Source organism: Lycorma delicatula, chromosome 1 (assembly GCF_047948215.1).
Source record: "Lycorma delicatula isolate Av1 chromosome 1, ASM4794821v1, whole genome shotgun sequence".
Classification (NCBI taxonomy): domain Eukaryota; kingdom Metazoa; phylum Arthropoda; class Insecta; order Hemiptera; family Fulgoridae; genus Lycorma; species Lycorma delicatula.
Window position 1 is genome coordinate 83,885,829 of NC_134455.1, and position 12,081 is coordinate 83,897,909.

General features: G+C 27.0%; 1 protein-coding gene across 7 annotated transcripts in view; it reads left to right on the forward strand.

Annotated features, from left to right (window-relative positions):
* Positions 1-12,081, forward strand: part of Asph (Aspartyl beta-hydroxylase) — a 156,717-nt gene that overhangs the window by 118,549 nt on the left and 26,087 nt on the right. For all 7 annotated transcript variants that reach the window (XR_012755258.1, XM_075357279.1, XM_075357235.1 and 4 more), the window contains 2 exons: positions 3,827-4,061; positions 9,179-9,284. Coding sequence is in view for 6 of the 7 variants with exons in the window: in XM_075357279.1 (XP_075213394.1) it covers positions 3,827-4,061; positions 9,179-9,284 (341 nt within the window). In the remaining variant the exon portion in view is untranslated. The remainder of the gene's footprint in view (positions 1-3,826; positions 4,062-9,178; positions 9,285-12,081) is intronic.

Here is a 12,081-nt window from a genome sequence, read left to right on the forward strand (position 1 = left end):
AATTATATTTTATTTATTTACTTTTAATTTTACTCATACACAATCTATTTTTTCTCTAGGGTTATATCGGATGATGATAAACGTTTATAGATCTTTTTTCAACGCCTTCTCCTTTATTCTTGTTTAATTTTCCTTTTATTTTTCCTTTATCTTTATTCTTTCTTTATCTTTCACTCCCTTCACAAAAATAATTTTCTTTAGTATTTAATATACTGCGTTTTGTTTTTATTTTTGCTTTTGAATTTGATTTTTTATTAGTCAGTTAATTGTCATTTAGAAATTCACTTATTTAATTGAGGTATTTAGCTTTAACCGTTTTTAGCTTATTAGTGTTTCTGTGTTTGGTGTGATTTTTTTTCTGTTTTTGTTTTTTTTAATCATTATTATTATTGTTTGTAATATGATTATCATGTAAGATAAAGAATATGAAATTAATTTATGTTCTCTTGAAATGTATTATTTCATTCTTCGTTTAAAAATAGTGTTTGATCTGCCTGACTGTGATATAATTTTATGAATGTATTTAATATATTTAATTATTAGATTTTTATTATTATTATATTTTATATTTTGGTTATAATATGTATTTTGTTACACATAATACTCAAATGCTGTTTTTTAATTCATATTTAACTAAATAATTGTGAAGTACAAAGTTGTATTGTTTTGACTATGATAGATATAATTTAGTAAAAATATTTATTCCTTTTTTTTTTGTAATGTAATGTATAAAAAGATTTTCATTGTAAAATAACTGAAAGAATCACCCACATTAATGAATGACATCTCTATTATCTTTTAGTTATTTCGTGATTTAAATTTTTGATTATCATCAAATAAAAAATTAATAATAATGTAACAAGTAAAAATTACGAATTATTATGTAATTTTTTTAAAGTAAATAAATCATTTGTTTTTCTGTAACAGTTAACAAATTATATCATCATAATAAAGTTTTAGTTATCTGTCCCAGATTTTGTCAAAGTCCATATTTTTTATAATAGGATTTAAGTGATTATTTTAAGATTTACCACAATGATAATTTTACCGATTGCTTTATTGATTTTTTTTTTGGTATTGGTAAATATGAAGAAGTACATTGTATCTTGTTAACAGTAAAAGGTGACAACATTCCATATACTTCTTTAAATTTCCTGTTATCATTCATCTAGTTGAAAGCACCTCAGTCAAATCTTTTGCTTACAACTAGTCTAAAATAATAGTTCTTCAGTTATTTCTGGTAATTACATCTATTTACATTCCTATACAGATACACATTATAAATATATTATTTAATATATATGTACTTTTTTTTTTGTTTCCCATTGCAGACCATTCATTAAATTTATATATCTTGCCCTGGTGATTCCTCCATCTCTTATAAATTATCAGTTATTGACTTCCAAAATCATTTACCTTTTTTATATGCAAAATATCACCAGAAACATAGAAAATAAAGCAATGTGCTGTAATTTAACAAACCATCACTAGAAAGAGAAAACAAAGACATTCAACTTTAAAAATGATACTTTACAAAACATCTAAATTTTAGTTTATAAAAAAAATATTTTGTACGAAGTTCTTCCTTATGTGCTCTTTATGTACACAATTTGTAAATAAATTTTATATAAATTTAGTAAATTAATAGTTTTTAGGATTCAATTATTTTTCTCTTCACTGATCTTTCCTAAAAATGTTGATAATCAAGAATTTTTGTACATAGATGCAATATTTTGTAATTTTGAATACATTTCAAATAAATTTTGTTGGCAATTGTTTACCTTTAACATCATTATTTTTTATATTCTTTAGAATGATATTTCCATAGTTTTCCCTTCATTAACAGTGTTAAATAAATTTCTGGGAAGTTATTGGTGGCAAGTGTTGGAGTCATAGTTAATAGTACAGGCTTTTTCTTTAGTTGCACATTTTCCCATCAGTATCTGTTTGTTATATTTGCAGGTTAAACAGTGATAAAATATCTTTCCATTATCTTTCTTAAGAATACATCCCAGTAAAATTATAAATTATCTGATGATAACGTGACAGATAAGTAAAGCTTTGTTTGAAAATCTTCTAATTTGACCTATTAATTTTGTTTAAAGATTTAATTAATTTTCTAACTTGTTTTTTATTTATTTTGTGTTACCGTAATATTGTAGCTGATTTTTTTTTCTACTGACAATTTTACTATCAAGTAATTTTGCTTCAAAATTTATTTATGTAAATGTGATTTATTTTGTTTGTTTGGTTTTTTACCCAGCTTTATTCTGAAAAAAATACTCTTGAAAAATCCAGTGAACAAGTGTCAGTTGCTTTTTTATAAATCAAAATAGATTAGTATAATTTCATGAGCTAACTAATTTAGTGGAGAAATTATTTTTACTTTGTATAATGAACAATTCAATCTTAACTTCATAAATTTCATAAAATTTATTCAGTTGCAATTAGTTTTCTTTTTATTTTTTATCTTTGATAAATATCTTTTTATCTTTGATCATATATGCATTAGCCCACTCGGCTGGTCTAATGGTAAAGTCATTGCAAAATCATTTGTTTAACTTTTTCACTTGTTGATTTTCGAAGTCAAAGGTTCTGAGGTTCAAATCTTAGTAAAAGTTAGTTGCTTTTATACAGTCTTGAATACTAGACAGTGAATCCTCATGTACTTTGGTGATTGGGAGTTCAATTAATCACACATCACAGTTAATCACAGGATTGATTGGCCTGAGTCTGTTCAAGATTACACCTGATTTACATGTCATACATATCATCTTCATCTCATTCGGCCATGGAGAGGGTTGCTTAATGTTCACTAGGTGAACAGATTGCAACATACACATTAGGAATAAAATAAATGTACCACAAACATTGTAATTAGTTTATTTAATAATATTAATGGCTGTACTGTTACAGTGTTTGTAAATAATATATACTAATTTTGCTTATTCCATCCTTCCAGGTTTTTAGATATTGTTTTGTTTATTAGTTATTTTTAATCTGTTTCATTTTATTAAATACCTATTCATGTCTATTCATAGTTAGATGTAGAAAACCTTTGGATCACAAAAAAGATTACTTTTGCCTAAATAATCTGAATTCTTTAATCAGTTTGAAAAGATAATTTATTTGTGAAGAAGGAATTTAATTCTTTTGTACTTAAATTTTTCTAACAAGGAAAACCTGGATTCATATTTAAAAGCAGCACTAATGGAAATGTAAAAATGAATTTCTAGTAGATAGTTGTAAAATAATTATTTTTTTTAACATTGTGATATTTTTCAAGTTACAGTAATAAAAAAAATTGAAACAAAAATACATGTATTTTTATTAGCTCTATAGTAGAGATTTTTATTATATATATATATAAGTTTTGTAATAAAAATCTCAACTATATGAACAATTTTGGAAAATAACTGTTTTCCATTGCACTTACCCTGATGATTTGAAGAAGTATCATTGGAAATATAGAAGACAGATCACAGTACTGTTATTTTTAACAAGCTAGTGTAATGAATTATTTTATGTGTTTGTGTTTGGGGGAGATTGTAACTCCCTATTCTTACTTGCCTAAAATATAATTATATTTTTTCATTTAAAATTTATTACATGATAATTTGTGTATCTTTTATACAGGAAAAGTTAATTTTTTTTGTCAAAAATAATTTCAGTTTTTTGTATTGAAAGTAGAAAATCATATGCAACTGACACTAAGGAATCTATTTATTTATACTCAGCATGTTATTCTTTTTTATAACTACAATCTAAGATCTAATAAATTAAGAGTTTTGTAGCATGTAGTGACTAATCATCAATATTTGAACAGCATGCTGAACGTGCCTTGACACTATATTCCTCCCTGTTGGTCCGTGCTCCCAACTCACCTCGAGCTCATCATGGTAAGGCCCAAGCTCTTGATCATCTTGCCGAGAAACATCGTAGTAACCAACTGCTCATCAAAGCCATAGCAGCTTATAATGAAGCGCTAGATATGCCTGATATACCTGATAAGCTCTTCATTAAAATTGCTAACAGAACTATTAATCGGATGAGATTTAAAGGTAAATAAAATTTTAGCGTAGTATTATGTTCTGTCAGTAAAAATAACATTTTATTTTTATAGTTATCAGCTAAATTGATGGATTTATGAGGACTAAAAAAAATAATTAAATAGACGATTAGAAAAATTATTATTATTTATTTATTGACAATGAAACTAACACCATTTTTGCATAATCCAGGCACTTGTGATTTTTTCATTTGTGAATTCCTTTCTGTAAGCTTTCTTATTCCAGAAGTAAAGTTTGGACTAGATTGTATACCTTGGTGTCTATTAGTCATTCTTGTATCACATTCTGACCTGTTCATTGATGCTAAATTTGGTGCCATGTAAAAATTTTGAGAGAAAAAAAACTTGTTCCAAAATTGAAGGAAGAATGGTACAACTTCCAACCCAACTTTTAAATAGCTTCATGACTTTTAAGTGGTATGGCAACAAGTGATATTATGCAGAACAATTAAATCTTTTAAGAAAGAATCAGAATATTTTGTCCTTATTGTGGATTTCATTTTATTTTATTTTCTATGACACAATAGTACTCACTGTTAATTGTATGTTTTTCGAAATAATTGTGATAAATTGGGCCTTTAGAGTGCTAAAACATCATTAGCATCACTTTACTTATTGATGTGTAGATTTTGAATTTTTTCCTGGCAAGAAAACTCTGATGTTTCCATTCCATACAGTGATAATTGGAGTCCAGCTTAAAATGAATCCAAATTTAATCACAAGTTGTTGTGCGACTTAAAAAAATATTATCTTAACTGAAAACAGTTTTTTGAGATCCATGCAAATGGGAATTCAGGTCTCTGTGATTTTGAGTTTACTATCTTGGAGATATTTTGAAGTAATTCAGCTAATCACAGTTAATGAAATGGACATTGCCAACACTCACACTACAAATTTCAGCAGTTTTCCAATTTTTACCCAGTAGGTCTGAAAAGTTCTCGAACTAAATTTCTGTAGTTGATACAAGTAGCCCCAACTCTTGGACAACCAAGTAACTAAGTAATATGATGTCTTACGAGTGTGTGTACAAAATTTCATCACTGTAGTCACGAGTTATATTCAGCTGCGTACATTGTGTTCATGTGACCTAGTGCAAGCTGGCGACATGGAACAGAGATGTGCAATAAAATTTTGTATTCAACTTCAAAAATCTTTCGTTGAAACTTATTCTATGATGCAGTAAGTATTCGGTGATGAAGCCGCATCTTGTACAACATACATGTGGTGGAAACGGTTTATTTTTCTACTTTTACTGTATTAAATGGAAAAAAAAAAAAATGTATAACCAATAAAAAGTTAAAAATATTTATTTTTTGGTATTGGGGTTAAATTATGAAATTTTATTCTAATGGACAAAGAAAATAATTTAAAAATTTAAATAAACAAAACAAAAAAAATTTTTTTAATTCAAAAAATTCAATATTTGTAAACTTTGATTGGCTTCCTTACCCCCAATATTGCCCCCAAAGTATTTTTTTTGGGGGGGGGGTAACTTGCACTTCTATTGTACTTTAGAAGACATAAGAAAAAATTTTGATTAAAAAATATACAATAAATAAAAAGATAGTGTTTATCAATATTTGGAGAAGGGGAAATTTTGACACAAATTCTTGTTAAAAATGGTAAGATACGCATGTACTGAGTTTAATATAAAGTGGGGTAATGCAAACTTTTTCAGTCAGAAATTATTAAGCTTCCAACATACCAGTACACATATGTATATAAGTATATACAAACATTTTCCCCCTTTTTTCTTTTTTGGGGGGGCTCCCAATGGTTATAAAACATCAAGAATGAAATAATCCATACCCCAATTTTTGACTGATTACCATACTTTCCTTCTTGCAGCATTGTTCTATAGCTGTTTTGCCAGGAAAGTAAAATATTGAGGTCAAAAAACACACTATTTTATGTTTAAAAAAAGCTTTGTTACATGAGAAATAAACACATAAGAGTTTTAAATAAGACTTATAGAGAATTTTATTCTGAATAAATTCCATAGAGAGTAAGTACAAACATAAGAATCATGAAGTTTATTAAAAACAAATCATATCAAAATATGGCAGATTTTAACTTAGTATTAAACTAAACAAAATTAAAAACAAAAAATTAAAAAACAAATTTACTCTTGTGACAGTTTTGAAGCTCATTAAAAAATAATTTTATCTAAATGTGTTTGAAATAATTTATGCCAAAATAGGCAGTATTAACAGCTGATTCCAACAATTAAGTTTTTTGTATTACATTTGAACAGCAGTAAATAATTATAAGTATCCGGCCTCTGCAGCGCAAGTGGTAGCATCTCATCCTTTCATCCATAGGTCCTGGGTTCAAATCCTGGTCAGGCATGGCATTTCACATGCTACAAAAAATTGTCATTCATCTCATCCTCTGAAGCAATACCTAACGGTGGTCCTGGAGGTTAAAAAAATAATAATGTAAGTAAATAGAGTAATACCTGAATGTCATTATCTAACAATCCTCTGTATATTTAACAATGAAGAGGTCACAGACATCATTTTTTTTTGGTTTCTGCAGTGTAATGCACAGCAAAAATATCATAAAAACTTCCAAATAGGAGGATTCAGACAACAGAACTTTTTCTTTGGTATTTCAGTGCTTATGTACGACTGACTTATTCATACCATCTTACTCAGAATCAAGTTCTCTACAAGTTTTGTTTAAAACTTTTAATTGTTTGTTGCCCATTTAACAATGCTTTTTTATACAAACGTAAAATAGTATGTTTTTCAACCCCTTTATTTTTCTTTTACCAGATTTCTTATATCTCTGAATTTACTCCTTACTTTGGTCTCAAGAATTACAGTGTTGCTTAATTTCACCAAAGGTGCAGAAATCAGGACAAAATCTTTCACCAGCCGACACTCACTAATGAAACATTTCCAAACCTATATTTATATGAACTTTCTCCTTTATTTTCGCTAGCAGAACATGCTCTTAAAGTTTTTTCGACTCTTTGTGAAACATCTGTATAAAAAACTATTAGACTAAAATCCTAGAGGAATAAATTTAAAAATAAAATAATAATATTATTATAAGACTACTATATAGAATATAGTAGTCTATATTATTATAAGACTACACTACTTCATTCTACTATATAGAATGAAGTAGTGTCAAAAGTCACATAACAGTTGCCAACATTTTATTATCTTAGAGAATTTAAATTAGGGTTTGGGAAGGCAGTTGTAGAACATCAGGTAATTCATATTTTTTTTTAGTATTCTGTTTTAACAAACACTGTTAGTGACTTATTATATTTTACATAATTGTGGTTTCAGCATCCTGAGTGAAAATGAAATCTGTATCCCACTGACTTGATTTACATAGGATCTTTTTTAAATAATTCTTTTCAAGTTGTTTTATTGGTTTATTGTGATTAAATCAAATAATCACAGTTTACATATTGACAAAGTTCATTTCAAAACATAAAAATAATAAATTACATTACCTATTTTCTAAATATGTAGATTTAGATATTCAAAATATGTTTTTCATTATTGTGATGCATTTATTTTCTAATAATATTTCAGATGGTATTATTATTCATGTTGCTTATTTAGAAATTGTTAAATAATAAATTTACTATGAGATCCAATAGCATATCTGATTACATTGTAATTCTGTTTTGGTCAAATTAATATGTTTTTTGATTTAATTTGTAAACTTAAAATGGTTTTATAATCTATTAATGCCACAATAAAAGTTTATAAAATCAACAATAAGAAGCCATTACATGTTCTTTCTCCAGTATCTTTGTAGAGAGAATAGTAGAAAAACTTGTTATTTAAGTAAACGAAATAAAATATTACTAACTACAACAGAACTACCTAAACAATCATAGAGTAAAACTATAAAATACTAATTATTAACAAACAAATTATGCAATATCATGTAAGCAGTTAATTAAAGAGACAAATGACAGCATCAGAAAAACTATTTATAGAATAAACTGAAGCTGTCTGATGTTCAAGTTGGGATCCCTGACATAAAAAAATAACATAGTAACTATTCAGAAGTTTAGTCTGGAGGTTTTGGCAGATCTGTTTTATAGTCCCAATCTCACGCCATTAATGTTTTTTTTTGGACCTCTTAAAAGAATTTTTATATGACACTAAGTTCAGAAAGAATGGGGTATAAGAATGACTTGGACATCAAGGTGATCAATTCTTTATTACTGGAATAAGAAAGCTTATAGAAACTTGGGACAAGTACCTAAATATAACCCGAGATTATGTTGAAAAGTAGCATTACTTTCATTGTCATCTCATTGATTATATAATAATTTTTGTTCAGTCATTTGTCTCTTTAATTATCAATTGACCCTGTGTAGCATAATCATCTGGGCTACAGTTAAATGGATACTGAGAGCAGATTTAAACCTTGTTATTGGGTTGCAGCCAAGGATAATTCATTGACATTGACATTCATCTTTCAACTGACAATATCATTCTAATTATTTTACTACTACTGTTAAAGGAAAAAATGCATGAAACTGAATATTCATACAAAATTAACACAGCTAAACAAAGCAACTCAGGATTATATAAATTAAACTTCAAGTGAATACAGTGCTTACCACAATTAGCAAATTGGAACAAAGACACAAAGCATACATATCAGCTTTATATTCAAAATCAAAGTTAGTCATGGAAATAACCTCATGGAAACCAGATATGCATACAAAAATAATCATAACATGTAGTAACTAAACATAGCATGTAAAAGCCATCAACTTAACATACCTAAATAACATCAAATTTACTAACATACTAAATTTGAAACTGTAAAAAAAAACCACTTCATATACTAAGTTTCCTTAACTACCTCAACACAAGCATCATCTGCAATAATATTGAAGATTAAACTGTACTGTAATTCTCAGAGATATCCTAAAAGCATGTAGTGAGTTGTTATTTATTTGTTCTACTTGGTAACAAAAATAAAAATGTATTACATTTTTTAATATTTTTTTTATGTACATAAAACAGTATATGTATATATATAATCCTATTATATATTTTTTTTAATTAATTTTATAAAGTGTTTGGTTTGTACATTTATTTTAATTATTTATTAATTTTACAGGAACACATTTAGATGCAGTAAAAATTCATAATAAATTGATATCTAGATTTCATGCAGATCCTCAATATAGAAGTGAACTTGCTGTTACTTATCTTATGATAAACAGGTAAAGAATACTGGATTAAAGTTTATTTTTTACTATACTGATTTATTTTTTATGAGTTTTTAATATTACATTAGGTGTAATTAATGTAAATTATTATTCTAATATTTTATTAATATAGTGTAGGTTTTCTTTTTAATTAATATTCCTTGTAATTAATAATAGTTTCATGATCATTAAAAAAAAAAATGCAATTACCATTTTCAGTAGCAGCATTGCTAACAAAAAAAAATTATGTAGATCTATTCTGTAAGTGTTTTTTAATGATTTTTATATTGTCAGCTTCAATACTACAACTAGAATTTCTCTCTGTTAAGGGAGGATACTTATTTACTGCCCATACATAACTTTTTATCCACATTATTTATTAATTGATTCTGTGTTATAACCAGTTGTACTGTAAAGATAAAATTTCCACAAATATTTTAGTTTGAATTTAAATGATTAGCTGTATTCAAACCTTTACAATTTTTGTTTACTGAAAAAAGAGAGGCACAGTCTTCATTTTTAATCAATATTATTCTCAATTTACAACAAATTTTTAAAGCATTTATTGTTTGTTTTTGTGGCTTTGTTGTCTAATTTCACTGCTATGAAACATTACACTCCATAAAAATGGATTTTCTTTCTTTTTCTTAAATTTTATTTTAAATTAAAAGATTTCTTCTTAAAAGTTAAATAATAATTTCCCTAAGCTCTCTTGACTTTTAATATATTTTTTATTTCATCCATCCTTTGCAATTTACTGTCCATGTAATAAATTCTACAGATTTGAGTTTATGTTGATTTTGTACCTTATGTATAACTGCTAATTATCTTCGTTTTTATGACATTTTATTATTTTTTATTCTGTTTACTTAGAAATTGAATTCACACCACCTTTTCCCACAAAGTGAATCCAAATTGTTCATTTAACTCATTCCCAGTTTCAGCCAAATCAACAATAACTGACTCTTATCACTATTTGTCCCTTAACATTTATTTTGTTCTTAAACTTTTCTTTAATTCTTTTATTGTTTTTTCTCTAAATTTATGTAAAAAAAACAGAGGAGACCATTAATAACCTTTATAATCTTGTTTCTGTAATAAAGCTTATCTTTTTTCATTTTATATTCTTATCCCACTTCATTGCAGTAGAATTAAACAGATTTTTATTATTTTACTTAACTCGGATCTTTTTTTATTACGTTTTATAAACTACTGATTTTGCTTTTGGTGGTGACTGGTGTTATTTGTCTCCCTTCCTTTTGTTCCTATGCTTATATTTGGTGATGTCTTGTTTAGTTATAATGGGTGAGCCAATAGGATAGGCAATATTAAAAATTTAATTATTTTTACTTAAACATTTAAAAAAGAACTTTACTGTCAGTTTGTAAGTAGTTTAATTGCATTTAACACACTTAAGTTTTGAATACTACATCCTGAAGGTGGCACCATTTCAATTTGCACATTCTTCAATCAGAATTTTTATGTTTTTCGTTACATGTTGTTTTTGCTCTGTGCCAGTTTTGTTCATTCACATATCCACCTAAGTGGAAATCTGATTCAACATTCATAAGCATATTGTATGAGTAATGTATTCATACATGCTTACAATATGCTTACATTCATAAGATTTCTAATTTTGTGGTAAATGGTCATACTTGTGACTCAATCATTATCATTTATTACCTGCACTACTTGGATTTTTATGAATGTATTTATAAATTCTTATAGTCCTTTGATTATTAACAAACCAAGTGAAAATAAGTTATAACGTGCAGTTGAATTGAGGGTTAATAGCTTTGCAGCTCTTATACAATTTGTTTGTAGGTGTTTTCTTTGCTCATTGTTTACTAGGAGGCATCTTGTTCATTGAATCATTTTCTTTAAACTTATGTAACCAGAATTCAACGTCATGCGCTTACCGCACCACATCATTCTAATGGATATTGAAGTGGCATTGAAACAATTTTAGTGCTGCTGTAAAACTGTTACCATTTTTGTAGAATGCTATAATTAATTATCTAATACTTTATCATAAGTAAGTGCTATAGAAAAAAGAATCTGTTTTTACTGATTGTTGCCTTAAAAATGTATGTTTGTAACTGGCCATTCCAATGACTCACCAATTATTTCTTTAAATGAAAGTTATATTTTATTTCTACTGTAGTGTTGGTGGCTTTTGCTTTTGAATTATGTTTATTATTAACTTCTTTTTTTTTAACTCTTCCCTGTCATCCCTGTCTGACACAGTATTGACAGATGGTGCATTTTATGGTAACTGTACTAGCCACAAACACATTTTCCTGCCCCAGAAATTACTTTTTTCTTCAAAAATATACCATTATAAAATATATATGTGTTATACAACTATAAGTTAATATTATAATGTTTTTTCTTTTAGTATAAAAATCATGTAGCTCATTCAAGAACATAAGAAAGAAGCCATAATAAGAAAGGGAGTCCGACAAGGATGTTCTCTATCTCCGTTACTTTTTAATCTTTACATGGAACTAGCAGTTAATGATGTTAAAGAACAATTTAGATTCGGAGTAACAGTACAAGGTGAAAAGATAAAGATGCTACGATTTGCTGATGATATAGTAATTCTAGCCGAGAATAAAAAGGATTTAGAAGAAACAATGAACGGCATAGATGAAGTCCTACGCAAGAACTATCGCATGAAAATAAACAAGAACAAAACAAAAGTAATGAAATGTAGTAGAAATAACAAAGATGGACCACTGAATGTGAAAATAGGAGGAGAAAAGATTATGGAGGTAGAAGAATTTTGTTATTTGGGAAGTAGAATTACTAA